General features: G+C 55.8%; 2 protein-coding genes across 2 annotated transcripts; one reads left to right on the top strand and one right to left on the bottom strand.

Annotated features, from left to right (window-relative positions):
• Positions 1-3,099: 3,099 nt before the first annotated feature.
• VOLCADRAFT_88944 (uncharacterized protein) lies at positions 3,100-11,342 on the bottom strand (the record flags this gene model as incomplete). The annotated part of the gene is made up of 12 exons (XM_002948466.1): positions 3,100-3,783; positions 4,181-4,299; positions 4,569-4,760; positions 5,105-5,318; positions 5,511-5,648; positions 5,824-6,195; positions 6,490-6,546; positions 6,829-6,960; positions 7,174-7,992; positions 10,125-10,637; positions 10,880-11,247; positions 11,282-11,342. 12 exons carry the CDS (start codon positions 11,340-11,342, stop codon positions 3,100-3,102), a joined length of 3,669 nt encoding a protein of 1,222 aa, XP_002948512.1.
• A 1,218-nt stretch (positions 11,343-12,560) lies between these two features.
• VOLCADRAFT_116908 (uncharacterized protein) lies at positions 12,561-14,280 on the top strand (the record flags this gene model as incomplete). Its single annotated transcript, XM_002948593.1, has 6 exons — positions 12,561-12,623; positions 12,739-12,858; positions 12,989-13,164; positions 13,447-13,567; positions 13,598-13,695; positions 13,998-14,280. 6 exons carry the CDS (start codon positions 12,561-12,563, stop codon positions 14,278-14,280), a joined length of 861 nt encoding a protein of 286 aa, XP_002948639.1.
• Positions 14,281-18,380: the final 4,100 nt, after the last annotated feature.

Here is an 18,380-nt window from a genome sequence, read left to right as displayed (position 1 = left end):
GGTCTGCAGCAACGGGGGGTCTGCACCCCCAGCAACCCCCTTGGAGCGGGCCTGCGCCCGGGCAGTGGTGGACTTCTGGGCGCGTTTGCGCTCCTTCACGGTGCTGGGCACCCCGCGGAGAGGCTGGGACAGGGTGGGACCCGACCACCCGATCCTGTCTGTTTCAGAAGACGCGCTGCGGTGTGCTGATGCGGTGGAAATTATTGCCTAAGAGTGCTTTGAGCGTAGTATGTAGGGCAGGGCTCGGGTTGGGTATAGGAGTTGAAGGGGGATAGAGGTTTGAGGTAAGGGAATAGGAGAGAGGAAGCCCCGAGGCGGGAGAGGGAGAGGAGTAAGGCGTGGAGTGGAGAGGGTCACGTAGTGCGGGGAGGAACCCTTTTTCCTCCCCAGTGCCGCTTCGAGGTTGTAGGGTGTTGGAGAGCCCCAGGGAGGTAGGGTTGCGCGGGTAGGGGAGGGGGGAAGTGGCGGTGAGAGCGCCAAGAGGACGTAGGTTACTGGTGTTCGGGAGGGTGAGTTTTGGTGGTAGCAGCGGGGCTCGGATGGGGGGGAGTTGTGGCCCGAGGAGGACCATCTACTTACACACGTCTTCTTTGCGGCACTGGGTTGCTTGGCGAGGGGCGAGGGTGGGAGCGGTGCAGTAGGAGGCAGGGTGAGTAGGTTCTGGAGGACCAGCCGTTCCGGTTTAGTGATGGTAAGGGGGAGGCGCTGCGCTGGCTACTATCCTCCCCCTGCGGTATTCTGGAGGGCGTAGGAGCTGTGTGTCATGGCTACGTTGTCCCGCTTGTGGTCTCACCGGTCTGTGCCGGGCACCACCTGCCGTGGTGATCGGGCTTGTGCGTGGTCCCTTTCCTTTGGTTGGTTACTTCTTCCCTGGACCAACCCAGGAAGGTAGAGGTAGCGGAGGACAGTTGTCGTGAGGTGGCTGTAAGACGTCTTGTGGTTCGAGCTCTCTACGCCTTTTTTCTTGGAGGTTTTTCTTTTTTGGCTTGTTAGGTGCATCAGGAGCCCTCCCCTGCCTGGGCTACCCTAGCCGTCTTATTTCGTTGTTCGAGTTTTTCTTCCCTGTGTCGCTGGTTGTGTTTTGGGGGGATGTTCCAGAGAGCTTGTGCCTTTGCCCTACTTGAGACTTGTGGACTGGCTCTAGCGGGACCTGAGAGCACGTCGTACTTTCTTTGCAACACCATCCCCGGACGGAGGTGCTGTGGAGCGGCTGCGTTGTGTGTTGGCAGTCTGAATCGGGGTCGGGAGCACACAAGACTACCGACTTGTGCTGTGTGCTCCCGACCGTTGCACTGTGTTCCGGCTTTGGCCCCCGGCTCTCGCGGCCCACATTGTAATCTAAGTCATACATACATACATATATACATACATACATTACAACAGTACGAAAGTTTGCGAGCTCCTGGAACCCTCATGACCCTCCGAAAGCATTAACCAAGACGTAATGGGGCTATCCCCTGAACAAAGGCCCCCTGCAAGCCTAACGAACTTCATTAACGGCACCAACATCACCACACAACTGACATGATGTAATCATCCCTCCAACAATGCCGTATTCACATTACTGACAATTGCACATACAGAAGTACGACATCCCTGCTCATTGAAGGCATTCCGTACCTAATGATCCAATTACCCATCACCCACACTGTTGCCAGCTGGTGCAATGTATAAAATGTGTTTACGCAATACTGCACGTTCATTCCGATTACCGTTCAAGCCCAGGACCCAGTACGACAATCCAATCCCCCACGCAAACCACCGTTGATGGTCTTGCTGTTGCCATCAACCACCCTAACTGCCTTAACCATCGTGCATTTCACTACATAATGAAGGTCACATACAGGCACACCCAAGCACGATTGGCTATGGGCTTAGGCGCCACAACTCCGTTTGGGAGTGTTGGGAAACACAGGACATCAACGACAAAGAATACCGATATGTGTAACTGACATCCGGGGGGCCCTTTGCTGTGTACGGCTGGAATCGAAAACCATCCGCAACCTCCTGTCAATTCGCCGTCAGGGGTGAGTCCCCAACTCTCACTTCCTCATCTGATCACGCACCCTCCATTCCCCAAGCTATGGCAGCAAATTGAGAATGGTAGCGGTGGCTGCACCACACTACTGGACATGCCATCGATGGTGATATGTATGCACCGGAAACTACATGTACTCACGTGTACCTCGCGGAATTTTGGGTAGTAGGCAAACATCCGCGTATGTGTAAATGGCAGCACGCTACTAACACAACAAGCGGGTCCGTTCAATCGCTTTCAAACCATCAAGCTGTAGGGTAACGTGGTTTGTTCAACCTGCTTTCCTTAAGAGTCCTTAAGCGCCGCGTATGGCAATAGCTACAAGGGCTTCTACTGTAGGCATAGCTTGGGTTTCCCAAGGAGATGTTGAATAGAAACGTGATATCAAGAATGTGTGTGTTTAGTTCGTTCGACTTTGTTCAGGATTTGTTCGCTGTGTGGGAGTGGAAGGGGTCTGTGGGGGTGCGGGCTCAGGAGAACCATGTGTGTCATAATCAACGTGTGTATTTATTGGAGTTCTCATTTGCTGGAGAGAAAGAATCAAAGAATAAATGAAGGAAGGAATGAGAGGATTCAACCATCCTGGCTGCTTGGAATCCGTACGTACGGCAGTGTGGCCATGTATGTAGGTACTAGGTGTCGTTCTTCAGAGCAAGCATTTCGCTCCAGTGTTAACTTCCTCCCAGGGGGGAACACACAGAAAAAACGAAGCGTACATATCTCATGTGTAGCACATCCACATGTCCACGTGCACTGCCCTTCAGCAAATCTACAACTTCAACAAGAAATTCCACTACTTGCCTATTTACCAGATGAACCTATCTATTGCTTTCCTGCCAGATAACATCACATCCTGCTCATCTGTTCATCCTGGGCCCTAATGATCCCACCCTCCACACAATCAACTAAACTAAGGTTGCTCCTGTGTGCATCCCGCCCTCATTCCGTGTGCACCACCCAACCCATGCCTCACCACTTCCATCTCGAGGCTCAGCTCAAGCTTTTCTAAACCTCTAGTTGCATACCCGCCAGACGCCAGACGGGACCAGGCCCCAGTCACGTTAACAGGCTGCAGGCTCCCTGCATTCAGCAGCCAGCAGCACCAACAGCCGCTGATGCAGCTGCTCTGCTACCACTGGCAACCCCGCAGCCACCGGCCGAAAAGTCACAACCTGCTCACGAGCGCATGCTAGCAGCAACACACATACCTCCCTGGCAAGTCGCGCCTCCTCCTCCTCCTCCTCCTCCTCATCCTTATCCACCTCCTCCTCGGCCTTACTCGGTAACGCCTTCGATAACACTGCACTGACATGCTTTCGCAACCCTCCCACTCCACCATCACCCGCCAACCCTTCCGTTGTCTGGACCACTGGCACCGATGCCGCCTTCGACATCTCCTCTTTCGCCTTCGTGTGTGTTGGAGGTGTTCGCATCAACACCACCAGCATGTGCCGCCACAGTACGGTAGCATGTGCCGACACACGTGGCCATGTCGTACAAATCACTGCTGCCAGTAGCCGCAGCGCTGCTAGCCGTGTTGCTCCATCATATGCATGAAGCCACTCGAGCAGCAGCGGCATGAGACGGCTCGCATGGCGTAGGGATGTAAGACCCAAGCCGACCAGAAGGTGATTAAAGGCAGGCATGAAGGCGAGCCGCCGTACAGCCACGTGCGCCTGACGTTCCATTTCTGTAAGCAGGTCGGCAGCCAGGCCGTGATATCCGGCGGACCGCGGATTCTTGCCCTGAAAACAGAGAACAAAAGGAATGGATGCACGCGACGAGATGAGAAAGTAAAAAAAAAACGGAAAAAACGAAAGAGGAGGAACAGGTGAAGGCAGGGAGCAGCAAGAGCTAAAATCGCGTTAGATCATCATGACACCTGGCAGAGCAGCTGCTGTGATGACAATGAGGATTCAACCCGAACAAACGGTTCGGAAAAACTGGTAAAATCGGCAAAAACAACCCACACTCCGGCCAGCCAGCCAGCCAGCCCGGCTCCAGTTCGTGGGCTGACCAGGGCCCGACCCAGCCTAGGCCTAGCACAGTAGTCGGGTCGGGACTCCAGGACTCAGTACCCGGCCCCGCAAAACCATCATTGTGCTTCGTTCATGCAACAGAGAGAGCCGATGCCGTACATACCTCGATGCGCCGTACAACAGCCACCGCCGCCGGGCAAACTAGCGACCACAGCTGCTCATGGCAGCCCACCACCAGCCGCCGAGCCGCCTCCAAAAGCAACTCCCGTTGCCACTGCAGGTCTGTGTGTGTGTGTGTGTTGCAGGGGGATTGTTGGGGTTATGGTGGTAGTTGTAGCGGTGATGTGGAGTGAGCATATACATACAGACGTATAAAGTACACTTACATACACACATACATATGTACACATATTCCAAAATTGGAAGCTAACCCTCCAAGGCGGTCACGTGCACACACATGCACGCTTCTTAACACTACCACACTACCCCCGACAACATCACACCATCACACACGTCCTCTTCGTCAAGGGTAATTCTGCGGAAGCCCCTACCCGCCGCCAAGCACTCCGCTGCGACGGCATGCAGCGCCACCACGCCGTACTGCGCCACCCCTGGAGCGGGGTCGTCAATGCAAGCCAGCAATGCGGGCAGAGCCTCCCGCAGTACGACACCGATGAAGGGATGTCGACAGCGCATCAACAGCCAGGCCAGGCGGCGGGCTGCCACGGCGCGTGTGAAGGTATCTGGAGGCGAGGAGGTATGCGGTAACGCAGGTACATGAATGGTGGGTACATCGGAAGATGGGTAGAAAGGAAGATGGAAAGGTGGGAAGGTCGGAAGGGGCATCTCGCGGGTTTGTGGGGAGAAGTGATCAAGCCCCCGGGCATGTCAAGCCGCTTGGAAGACACTCGCAATGTAAGCTGGCAGTTTTTGTTTGTGGGTTGTTCTCAACCGCCAACCACAACCGCTGCCGTACCGGCAACTGCGAACAGTAACGCAGGCGCAGTCGTTAAGAGAGCTCCAATTCCCACCTTCCTTCCACATGTACGCGACATGACCCTAACTTGCTCTTAGTGTAGCCTGATACCTGGGCCTGTGTACGGCCGTATAGGGCCCTCCTCCAGGCTCTGCACGTGACGCTGTACGACAATTGGTCGGATGCGCGCATGCAGCAGCTCTGGAAGGCATGCCGTCAAAGTGTCTTGCTCCGAAACTATCTCTGCCGGCAAAAGTGCCAGCGATGCGGCACCTGCCGAGGCGCCGGTGGCGGCCGAGCCACACAGCGCACGTGACGGTGGCGGCTGCGGCCGCACCCGGCGATGCAACGCCGCCAGCAGCGACTCTGCAGCGGCGGCGACGGCGCCAGTCGCCCAAGGTGTAAACAGTTCCCCCGGCGGCGGCGGCAAACCGGGATCTGCCGCCGCCGCCGCCGGTGCCAGCGCCAGAAGCCGTGGCGGGGCGTAGGTGGCACACAGCAACACAAGCTCCGGAACCAGGGCCTGTTCCTGCTGTCGCCATTCGCCGGCTAGCAATCGCTCCTGGCTAGAGTGGGGCCCGCTGGGGCAGCTGCCACCACCGCTGCCGCCACCGCTGATGTCGCCATTACTGTCGGGCAGCTCCTCAATCACCACCTGAAGAGAGAGTGAGAGAGAGAGAGAGTGAGACAGAGGGTGAGAGAGAGAAACATCCCCTCAAGTCAGAGATTGAAATCCGGGCGGCAGGCGGCAGGCAGGGGGAGGAAGGAGGAAGGAGGAAGCAACAGAGCAGCAGCAAAATTTTACACTCGCGGTACGTCATCGCAGCTACCTGGGGCCGGCGCCGCCGACCCGTGGGCCCGTCAGGGCCTTCACGAGGCTGCTGCTTGACCGCCGCGGCCCCTCCTCCTCCTCCGCCGCCGCCGCCGCCGGTGTCGCTGCAGAGCGATTCCTCGACAAAGCTTTCCTTTCCTAAGCTGGTGCGACTGCCGCCACCGTCATTGACGGGACTGATGGCGCCGATACTGCCACACGCGGCCCCAGACGACATCACCAGCGGCGCTGGGAGTATGGTCAGGAATGCTGTCAGCGCCCGCAGCCCCGCCGTCACCGCCGTACCACACTGCCGTGCGGCGGAGCCGACGGCGGCGCCCGTCGGCGTCGTGGGCGTGCCGTCCACCTCCGAGAAAAGCTTGTCCGGCTCCTAATCAGGCAATCACATACAATAATGGGATCTTAGGCAGTGCCCACCGATCTATCTATTTATCTATCCACCTGACTACAGCATACCGCATATTTACCAACTCGCTCATGGTTCATCTTTCCCCCCTCTCCCTCCCCTCCCCTCCCCCTCTCCCTCCCCTCCCCTCCCCCTCTCCCTCCTCCTCCTCCCCCATGTCCCTCCCCTCCCCTCCCCCCTCTCCCTCCTTCCTCCTCCTCTTCCCCCTCGCCCCTCTCCCTCATATCCACCATCACTTCCACTACCACCACCACCCACCTGCACCAGCGCCGTAATGCGCCGCATCAGCCTCGCCAGGCGCAGCGCCACCGCCGGCTGTGATGCACCCAACCCACCTCCAACATGAGCCCTAGTCGGAGGAGGCGGAATCAAGTTACTTTGCCACGCCGACGCCGCCGCCGCTGCCAACATCCCGTTCACTGCTGGTGATGCTCCTGGTCCACATACATCACCTTCACTGCCGCCGCCGCCAACGACAAAGTTTCCGCTGCTGCCGACACCGCCACCGCCACCGACGGCAGCAGCGGCCGCTGCTAGCTCTTCCTCAGCTCCCAGCACAATGGCGGTAATCGCCGCCAGCAGCCCTGCGCGGCTCACAGTTCCCTTGCCTCCTCTTCCTCGTGCTGCTGACCCCAGGTGCGCCTGCTCCTGCCGATCCGTTTCAGACAAGGGCTCGCCAGGCTGAGGGCTGAGGGCCACAGCGGCTGACTCCGACTGGCTCAGCAGTGCCTGCGTAAGTAAGTATGTATGCATGTCATAAGGGGACGAGGGGAGATTGCTCGTGCAGATGCCATGACAGCGAAAACAGGAGTGTAGTTCGGGAGGCGGGTGTAATGTGTGGCGGGTATTTATGTCGTACATGTACGACGTTTCATTTCATTTTGGCATACGATGTGGGGCGGGACTTCTGCGCCAGCAGCCGCACCCGCTTCGTCGTCTCACCTCCGCTGCCGCCAGGCAACCGGCGGGACCCATCAAGCAGCTCAGACTGTAACACACGAATTGAGCTGCCGCCGCTAGGGAACAAGCCTCCATCGCCACCTTCCCTCTCCTCCCTTCCCCGCCTTGTCTTCGCCGTTCTCCTCCGCCTTCACTCAATCCGGCGCCGTAATCCTCCACTTCATAATCAGCCCCCAAGCTGACGTCATCAACCGCGCCGCCACCGCCGCCGCCGCTGCCGCCACAGACGGCCGATGTCCCCGCCAGCGCCGCCGCCACCAGCAGCCGCTGCAAGCCCTTCCGGTTCCGGAGCCGCCCTCGCTGTTTACCATCCATATCCAAGCAACTGTCACTTACACCTCCACCTCCACCTTCCCCAACCTCCGGGTCTGAGCCCTTAAGGACCGGAGGTGGTGGCAGTAGCCGCAGTAGCTCGGGATCCAGGAGCTGGGCCCCCGGGTGCCGCAAGGCGTCGCTGACACAGGCAGCCAAAGCGGTCATCAGCTCTATCGTACCAACCGGTGCTACAGCCCCGGCCTCACCCTCACCCTCAGCTCCCAGCAGGGCTTCTGCCGCAGCGGATTTCACGGTGGGTGTGGTTTCGGCGGCTGCTACAGCCAGGGCCGCTGCGGCACCAATGGCGCGGCAGAGGGCTGCGGCGGTGTGGCCGCCGCCGCCGCCGCTGCTACTGCCGCCCCCCAGCAGGGGCCCTTCCGGCTCGGCGGCGGCGGCGCGGATCTGTACGACGAGGTGTCTCAGCGCGGCCCCCCAGCCCGGGTGTTCACCGTGGTGGCGGGTGAAGGCCGCCGCTGCTGCCCAGACCTACAGGATAGCCGGGATGGTGCAGGTGGGTGGTGGCGGTAGTGGAAGTGATGGTGAATATGAGGGAGAGGGGCAAGGGGAGGACGGGGGAAAGACGAACCACAAACGAGTGAAGCTGCTGCCAAGGAAAGAGAAGTAGAACTGACCAGTAGGCGGTTTTGAAGGAGCCGACCTCGGGATGATGACGACCGCGGAAACCTACCTACCTAGCCGCCAAGACTAAATTAAGAGCGGAAGAAAAGCAGTAGAGCGAAGCCGTAAAGAACTGATGACGTGAGCTGGAATAAAATTTGCCGCCGGCCTGGCGGCTGCAGAATTGACGAGGTTGGACCAAACTGGCTGATGAGCTGGTAATAATAAGCTGCCGGTGACATGCAAGTGCTCCTCCCAACCCCCCAACACGCGCCCGACCCGACCGACCCAACTATCCTAGTCCGGCCAGCCGACCGACGCAACGCGATACACCGACAAAGCTCGAACCTCCTCAGACTCACCTGGCCAGGCAGCAGAAGCAGCGGGCAAGGAGGGCACATGCGAGGAGGCAGAGAGGTGGCAAGGTTGTGAGCAGCGAATGATAAAGACAAGAACGCATGCAAATGCCGCTGAAAGGCAGTATTAAGCTGGCAGGCTGGGGAACCTTAAAGGGAATAAGAAGCCCTAAAGAACCTATGTGAAAGCGGAAGAAAACGCAGGGACTAAAAAGGAAACGGGGATGCAAACGCGGCGCAGGACGACACAGAAGGTGTCGTACGGGATGACGGAATTGACCACGGGATGACACATTGGACGGCGTGTACGGGGGCAGGAACGCAAAGAAAGGTAGAAATGGAGAACTGGGTTGGAAAGGACGCATAAGAAAGCCCAATGGGAGGAGAGGCAGTTGGTAGGAAGAGAAGCGCATGTGTGTGTGTGTGTGCGCGGGCCGGGGCCGCACGTGCCTCCCGCCAACCTGCGCACACTAGGAGCATGTGCATGCAGCCCCGTAGTGCCTCAGTCGTGGGGAAGGAACGTGGGGGAGGACGTGGGGTTTGGGGGGTTTGGGGACGAAAGGAACTCGGAGTTTGGTAGAGGGAAGTGGAGGGGTTTGGGGGGAATGGCGAACCACGAACGAGTGAAGCTGCTGCCAAGGAAAGAGTGTACAAGAAGCAGAACTGACCAAAAGGCGTTCTTGAAGGCGGCGACCTCGGGATGATGTAATGATGATGACCACGGAAAACTACCTACCTAGCCGCCAAGACTAAAAAAGCAGTAGAGCGAAGCCGTAAAGAAGTAAAGGTAGGTGTAAAGGCGGCGTTTGGGGGGAGCGGAAGGTGGGTTGGGGGAATGGAGGGGTTTGGGGAGGAGGGAGGGGAAGGTGGGTTGGGGGGAAAAGGAGGGGTTTGGGGGGGGAAGAGGAGCGGGAGGTGGGTTGGGGGGAAAAGGTGTGCTGAAAGCGACAAGCGCGCGATACGATGCAACTAGAGCTAATGCGGGAGGGTGGGCAGTTGTGTCGTAAAGAAAAGTGGAGAGTGGAGTAGCCGACGTAAAAGCCGAGAGAGGGCGCGCGTAGGGAAAAGGCAGCGTAGACAACTCCGTAAACACGGAAGAGAGCCGAGGGGGTGAAGTGTGAGAAAGAAAGGAGGGGAGACGTGGGCATCGTGCACAGCAAAGAGGTGATAGATAAGAAAAGACCGGGTAGGGTTATCAAGACTAATAGCACCAGCCATACGGAGCAACTACCCTGCCAGCAACGTTAGTCGTGCCGCGCCTCGTAGCACTTCACAGCGTTTCAGCGTGGCCGCGTCCGAGCTTCATCTGGCAGAACACGACGCTAGCGCTGGCGAGGCATAGCAAATAAGCGAAACCCATATCCAACTCCCGAAGTGCGGTGCAAGATGGCTGACAAATAACTGCGGAGTAACTCCGAAGTGAATGGCGGCTGGCTGTAAAATTCGGCTAAGCTGTAAAATCGATAGCCGTATAGTTGTAGAGCAGGTAAAACGTAAAGATATTACAGAACTGCCGGCTGTAGGGTGGGGGGAGGACGGATCAGTCGAGTATCCGACCCGTGGGACCCTGGCTTGGCCCTAGTGTGGAGTTAGTGTCCCTCCTCCCACTTGCCTCCTGCGGGACCCTGGCCCTCGACAGCTGACCTGCGGGTCCCTGGAGCGCCCCGCCGCCGTCAACACGCCCTCCGAAACCATCTGCCGCCACTCGCGCGCACTGCACCGGTCGCGGTGCGGCGCCAGCAGGGTCGCTGCCGCCAGCAGCGCCGCCGTCACGACCTGTGGGTCGTTGTCCTTCCCAGCAACGTTGCATAGAAGCTCCCGGCACACAGTCCACGAGCTCACAACAACACCGCCGCCGCCGCTGCTGCTGGCTGCAGCCACTGCAGCCGTAATATTTGCTTCGGACGCCTCCGTATCCGCCTGTCGTACGGCCTCGTCTCGAAGCTGGGCGTCGGTGTGCGCACCAAGTGGCGGCACATCCGCCGCCATCTGCACTGCAGACACGTCACCCGGGGCCCCGGCTAGTGCACCGTCCTGTGCGGCGGCCCCGTCCTCCTCCCGGCGGAGGACCGGACTTCCAGAAGATGGAGGTGTAGCGTCCGTTAGCTCTGGAAGAGAGAACGCCTCATGCAGCAGCCGTACAGCCGCCAGCCGGACCTCCGCCGACGGGGAGCGTAACCCGGGGATGCCCTACAGCAACACATACATACAAACATACATACATACGTGTGCTCCCGACCCTTGCGCTGTGTTTCGGCTTCGGCCCCCGGCTCTCGCGGCCCACAGTGTAATCTAAGTCATACATACATACATACATACATACGGCCTAAGTTGCTCGTGCAGCACCAGCCTGTAGACCCGTCCCTCCCTGGCCTTAGTGGCCAGAAGCAAGAACGAACCTTGAGGCTGGACCATAGCGGTCCCAGCAGCGGCGGCACTCGCGGTGGCGGCGGCAGCTGAACTGGCGGCTCCGAAACCGCTTCTGCCTCCGCTGGAGCTACCGCGGCCGTCGTTGTTGCCGCCGTTGTGCAGCAGCAGACGGCGGCGCGGAGTGCCTGCACTACATGCCGTTGAGTACCCAGCCATGCAAGTGCCCAGTCGTGTCGCACGGAGAGGTGATGGTTGCAGGCCGCACCTAAGGGACCTAGGACGTGTTGCGCTGCCCAGAACACAGCGTGTATTAACACGTCGCGTGCAGCGAGATTTAGAGTGCTGTGTCCCTCGTCGCGAGTGGGTGCCGGCGCCTGTCCGGCGCCTGCAGACGGCCCTGTAGGGGGCGCGCTCGCAGAGCAATCGCTTACGGGGTGCGAGAGGAGCTTTGTGGCTTGAAGGAGTTGGCTGGCTGCGTCCTCCGCCAGACATATGTGATGCCGGATGGAGTCGGCATGGATTTCGCGGCCGCTCAGCGCGTGCACGATATCAGCCCATAGCGTCTGCTGCGCACCGACATCGCAGATTTTATGCGCTGGGGCCACTTCTGGGGCTGGACCCGTGGCAGGGCGGCTTTCGATTGCCATGATGAGGATTTTCTACGAGCAAAAGCCCCCAAATTGGCGGGCTTCCAGGATGTAAACACAGCTCCGATTAGTAACGAGAATATAAACTGTTGTTTGCGCGTAACTCAATCGAGCCCGGATGCAACGATGCTTTCGGCTGTCGCGAAACGGATTCTTTCTTTCCACCCTAATTTTTCATCCGACAACTATACAGTTACACCGGTACCAGGTGTCTGTTATCATCATAATACAATGCATTGCAACAGACAACCTAGGCCTAGACCTTGAAAGTTCGTACAGCATTACAAAGGGGATTTGAGCGCAAACACAGTTAGCATCCTCGGTATCATACGATACTGTTTGTGCACCTAAAATTGCTAAGGGCTATTTTGGTAAAGGCCTTTCTAGTTGTAGTTTTCGGAGCTTTGTAGTCTTTCGAATAATAGGAAGATTGGAGTTTCATCGAGCAAACGTTCGCTTGCGTGAATACCTATCCGCTATGGGCCAATTAATGATTCACAAATGCTGCGTGACAGCAATGATGCTATCATAAAACGTCAATTTGCATCATCTTTGCGTAGTATGACATTTACAATCCATGCGCTACTGGGTGCGCAATCCGATTCACCTAAAGGTGCTGGATTTGGTCAGATGATTGCTGGCTTGCAGAGCTGGAGGTGGAACTGACGCGTACGGCACGCTCGTCCGCTGACATGGACTTGCCCGGTTGTCTTTGTCTGCGGGCTTCAAGTACCCACGCAATTACTTTTACAAAATATGCACTATTAAATCTCAAATTCAAAACGCTTGCATAGCTGACACCTGATTTATAAATTCACTACAATTTATGCAAAGGACCTTTATCATCGCACCAATTTACTCTTCGATGGCCCATTGCGGCATCCGTCCTCAAGTATGCCCAGTTTCTGGAACCTCACACGTTGCCCTACCAGTGCCTTCGCTGCACCTTTTTGCGCACGGTGCAAGTCCGCGAGGATGCGTGCCCCCTGTCCAAGCAGCAGCCTCCGCGAGTTTTCCGGCTCCCTTCGTCTCACCTTCCGGCACGCCGTCTGTGATAACTACAATGTCGCCTGCGCCTGCGGAGCCTTTCCTGAGTCGTTATGCGCTCGGAGACCCACTCGGACAGGTAATCCTTTGGCGGGTATCCATCAACATCCCCTCAATTTTACTTTTTGTATTACTTCTTTTTGAGATCCGAACCAATTCAGCAACAAAACCTCACAACCTGCGTCTTGCTTCAGGGCGCGATGGGGAGGGTGGTCTCTGCGACGAACCGTGCAACAGGCGAGGAAGTCGCCGTTAAAGTTGTCTGTAAACATCGGAATGCTGGTCGTCATCAGCGGTCAGCTTTGCACCGCGAGGTGGGGACCTTCGTTTCGGGCGTTAGCTGAAGCGGATTGGCCCTTTTGCCGAGTGTGCTGTAACACCCTGCCTCTCATGGCCAATTGATATACATTGTCGCCACATGCGAAATTGGCTCGTCATTCGCAGGCAGTGCTGTGGCGCAAAGCCTGCGCGGCAAGCCCGCAGGCTGGTCGCTTCATGAGTATCGAGGAGGACGCTAGCAACTACTACATCGTCTCAGAGAAATGCCACGGAGGCAGCCTTCAGCAAATGCTGGACGACCGAGGAGCGCTCTCTGAAGCGGAGCTGTCTCAAGTAGCTTGGTGAGCCTGAGCGTTGAACGAGAGCTGTTTTGACAGGCCTTTGGACCGCTCTCCCGTCCCGGTTGGAAAGGCCGCAAACGCCATCTTCACCACACTCCCTCCGTCGACCCCCGTCCTCCACAGTGCCCACTGCCTCAAAAAGTCCACGCCAATGATATGGTTCTTCTGCAGTGGATATGACGAATCATCACAGGGTATTCCTTAGCTCCAAACGCCCCCCACCCTCTTCTTCTTCTTCTTCTTCACGACCGCTTCCTGATCTGCTGCTGCCGGTTGCGACAGGTGCATCCTGACCTTCCTCACCGACCTCCACAGCAACTCTATTTACTACGGGGATCTCAAACCGGGCAACGTCATCCTGAAGGACGTGTACCCGTGTCACTCCGACCCCGGCTGCCTCAACGTTCGCGTTGTGGACTTTGGTTGTTCACAGCTCGTCACCCCCGGGTCCCCCCTCCGGTCCCTCTGCGGCTCACCACTGTTTCTGGCGCCGGAGATTATTCGGGGCTCGTACAGCCTGCCCGCTGACATGTGAGTCATCTGGTCGTACTGCCGTACTGCGCTCTGATGTATGTGTCGTACTATTGTTGTCCTAATTTCTGCATTGTTGTTTTTGCTTGTTTCTGTTGTTGTTGTCGTCATAACTGTTTTTTATTCGGCTTTCCTCTCCAATTGTGCTTGTCGTAACTTTATATACGGTGGACAGTGTCACTGATGTACATTATTATATGGTGGACATGTACAATCTGACCAAGTCATCAAATGCTAAGTACCCTTAGACCTGTAGACCAGTAGACCGCCATCATTTCTGTGGCCCTTCCCCTCCGACGCAGGTGGGCGTTTGGCGTCACCCTATACATGCTGATTTGCAATCGGATGCCTTTCTGGTTGGAGCCCATCGCCCAGCTCGAACAAACCCTTGATGAGGAGTCCATCAATTCGACCATCCTGTACAGCCCGGTGCTGTTCGCCGGCCAGCAGTGGCGCGGCGTGTCGGAGGAGCTCAAAGACCTCATCTGCGGACTGCTGGAAAAAGACCCTTCGCGACGTCTCACCGCCGCCCAGGCCATGCAGCATGCCTGGTTTACCACGGCCAGGGAGTTGTGTCTCGTGTGACGTCTGTGTGTGTGTCGCGTCATCGCCAATGCGGGAGAGGCAGCACCGAGGGTTAGGAAAGGAGAGTAACGAGCTCGCGAGTGATTGTTGGCTATGAAACGTACAGGAAAACTAGCCGGCTAGGAAGTCATGTCGAGAAAACAGATCCTTTTCTTAAACAGGAACAATTGCCTATTTTAACAGCGCTATTGTTATTGTTAGCGACACAGCTGGTCATAGTGCTCCTGTATGACCAGGAATGTGTGGCAGTCTAGGATAGTTCGGGCAAGGGCCCTGTTCAACATTAGGGATTGTTCGGTGTGTGTGTGTGTGCGTGAGTGAGAGAGAGAGAAAGAAAGGAAGAGGGATTGCTGCTGACGCAAATTCATGTTTACGAGTGTGCGAGTGCGGAAGTGACGAGCGACACACAGCAGGGTTGCAAGAGGGATGGGATAAGAGGGTGATTGGTCGATATGCACGGAGGGGAGGGAGGGGTACGAAAAGGGTTTTTTCTGCAGCTGGATGGCAGAGGTGTGGGGGCGCGTGTTGCCACAATTGCTTGATTGTGCCACAATCAAGCGCTAATAGGGCCGCGGTCATGGTCAAGTTTCGTCTTTCCTCGCATCCGAATGTTGCTGAGGCGCTATTCAGCTGTGGTGGTTGTGATGATGTGTAGCGGCCTGTGCAGCAGAGGTCGCCGCGTGCTCGTGTTATGTATGAGTGTATGTATGTATGTGTCTCCATGTCTGCGCAACTGGACTTCTGGCTAGGATGAGGGTCATGCTGTGGATGCAGACGACGGCATCACAAATATATAATATATATGATTTTTATCCCTTATGTCGCTGGCTCTTGTGTGTTGATGTCAGTGGTTTGACTGGTGATGTGGGTCTTTAAGGGCACTGTTTCTGAAGGTGTTTTACATGTAACGGAGAGTGTGGGAAGCGGCACACGGGGAGCAGCAGAACAGCAGCCAAAGCCCCGTGCATGGCCTGCTGGAGCTTTGGCGGGACAAATACGCGTCGATTTGGATTTGGGTATTGCGGTTTCGGAGTCTTGTCCTGTTTTTTTCTTTGTCTTGCGGGTTTTAGGGGGTGGCCTATTGTCTTAATCGTACCGTGTGCTGTACACCTGGCCGAGGTTTTGCCGTGTTAAGTAGTACGGAAATGAATGATGCTGTGGTGGGACCGCTGCTGTGATAGTTTTGGAGCAGAAAAGTCATTTGGAGTGTCGCCGAAAGGAATATGTCGTATATTAGATTATTCTTGATTCAGATGCTGAGGAGGTGACTTCAGAAATCCAAGATGTCGGCTATAAATTATTAATACTTGCGTTGATGCCTGGGTCTAAGGTGTCTGTAGGCTCGGCTGTGCGAGAGCTTTTTCTCGAGTAGGCGCTACGAAATCGTGAAATGCTATGTCTGCGTCCAAGTTTCCTAAATAGGCGCAGAGCTGGGATACGAAGCTTGCCGTTGTCTCGCGATGGCGATGATGAAGAGTGAGAGTTTGGTTTGAAGCTGAAATGTCGCATTTATGTGATGTTTGCTGACAATACATAATCCTCGACATGTACCTTCGCCGAGAGCTAGCGTTCATACATTTTTCCTGGTGATGCAACACTGGACAAATGCGCCGATTGTATTATTAGCGTGTATCACTATTACTACTACATTTGGACTGCATCGACGATGTGGGCGCAGCAGTCCTTTTAATTTGGGGGGTTGTTACGATGTACTACGGTATATTGTACGTGTATTGTACTGCACTACATGTACGAAGTAGTGGATGTAATCGTATGCTTCTGGGAGTAGTATTAGAGGCGGTCGGTAGCATGCGGGTAGGTTTAGGGGACATTAAGAACTGCCCGTGTTGGAGAGGTTTATGCGCGCGGCGAAAATGTTCATCGTCAGGTGCTTGCGGTGGTTCTCCTTCAGGGTTAGCGATATGACGTGACACGCGAACAAGGGTTATGCATGCATGTGTATGCAAGTATGTATGCGCGTGGAATCTTGTGCTGTCTCGTCTATCCTGCGGGAAAAGGATGCAGGAGGTTGTAGATCTGAAGTCGATCTTAAAAATAGTAAAATGGGAACATGCTTGTGTGTGTGTGTGTGTGTATGGACCGCTCGTGTCACCGTGGAATTGTTATTTCATACCTTCATATCTTTTTCCTCCTAGCGCTAACTTCTAGGGCTAATTGGATTTATCTGAGGGGAAAACAAAATTAGACATGTCCATCTCGATGTGTTTGTTTTGTGCCGTTTTTGCACTGCATTTGTGTTCTCTTTATGCGTCTCCGTCTTTTTCTCTCGTCTATGTGGCATGTATGGGCGGCTTCCGCTTTTGTTGGCGGTAGTAATGTATTTCGGGGCATTCCAAGAGAATTCGGACGCATTTCCGAACGGGCTGATTTCGTGCCGACCGTGACGGGAGAGGCTGTTACCAGTACTTGAGCCATGCTCGACGTCCCCGTCAACGGAGCACGGGGTTGGCGGGAGGCGGGGAGGATATAGCATCGGCCAGTCGGGGAAGAGGCGGGGGAGCAGAACTTGTTACTATTTGTCCGCCTCGCTTCTTCCCTCCCCCGCAGCCGCAACTGCCGGGCCCCGTCTCGAGAGGCGATGTGCACATGTGGTTGTTTGTTTTGAGATAGAGAGAATTATAGCTGGCCAACGCGGCTGATGCTACATGTAACAGTATTGACAGTACTAGGAAGAGGCACCTCGCCGTGCTGTAAGGGGGGAGGGGAGGGGGGAAAGACGAACCACGAGCGAGTGAGGGGAGGGGAGGGGGGGATTTCCTGAGACGGTAGTGAGGACTATGCCGATAGGGACTCTTGTGATGCTGTAAAGCCCACGACTGGGGCCGAGGACAGAGATTCCACGTCAATATAAATTAGTATTTAGCCTATAAACCCGAATAAATACCTGCGTCCCCAAGTATAGGAAGCTCCGAAGCTCGCCGCCCCGAAATACTTACGTGCCCCCAAGAACGTGAGATGCAAGCAGACGCCAACAACTTGCTATCTGTTTCCGGGAGTAAATCAAAGATAGGAGTAAATCTTAATGACTACGACTGAAATAGGGATTTCATTTTAAGTCGCCTATTACAGCTGGACTTGCAAGGCTGGCTGGAGTCCGTACCTTCCTACCATGCGACACCATTGTCCTACGCCGTACAGAGCGAGAAATCCTTGTGCGCAGTGACTCCCGCCTGCTGCCTTGAATCCTTCCCGGCGGCCGAGCTTGTGCAGGTGATGGAGCCAGCGGTGAGGCCTCTCTTTCCCTTCCTCTTTCCTTTCCTCCTTGGTGGATGTTGGCCCGTTGAGGCCAACGAGCACAGTGCATAGAAACGGAGGAGTGCGCTGCCGCGCAGTTGGTCCAATCCTCATATCAGCTGCTGCTCGGAGCAGGAGGCTGTTGATGCCGCGGCTTTTGCTGCGACTGCTGTGCTCCAACCATGTTTATGGTATGCGTAACATCTGCGTAACATCTGCGCACCTGTGCGCCATCCATCTCAGGTCTGAAAAAGGTCTCTGATTAAAAGCTAGGCAGCGGCAAAAGCTCTATCTGCGCAAGAATATACCCACAGGAGGTCTATATATATGTACTTATTATTCCGCTCCGAAGCGCATGGAAGTTTGGGAAATTTGGATTGAGGTGCGATCATCAGGTCATGCATGGAGAGCAGGAGTACACGCAAGATCGCTAAATGTCGTCCATCTTCAAATTGCAAATTTAAGTTGTAATTTTTATGATTGCATTTTCCTCAGCTGAAAAACCGACGAGGACGAAACCGATGCGAACGACGTGTCAAAGTCGGTCAAACTCGGTCAAAGTTGTTCTCGGGTGTCAGACTGGCCGCAGGATTAAACAGGAAGATAGTCCTCATCAATCCTCAAGTGCCATAGATGTATTTGCATCGATGTTGAATCACGGTAATGATAAGACGTCTAGATGAGCCTGATGTATCGATATGCGAAGCGCAATGGAGGGCACAGAGGGGATGTCTGGCCTGGTGCGGCAGACATGCAGACGAATAGTTTACCGCTTTGTAGTTGTTTAAGGATGGAAGTATGACGCCCTTGCCCCTTCGCTGAGCTCCGAGGGAAAGTAACCATTC

This window comes from Volvox carteri, assembly GCF_000143455.1.
Source record: "Volvox carteri f. nagariensis unplaced genomic scaffold VOLCAscaffold_10, whole genome shotgun sequence".
In the NCBI taxonomy this organism is placed as follows: Eukaryota; Viridiplantae; Chlorophyta; class Chlorophyceae; order Chlamydomonadales; family Volvocaceae; genus Volvox; species Volvox carteri.
The sequence above is the reverse complement of the archived record's forward strand: the minus strand, read 5'-3'. Positions and strand labels throughout refer to the sequence as shown.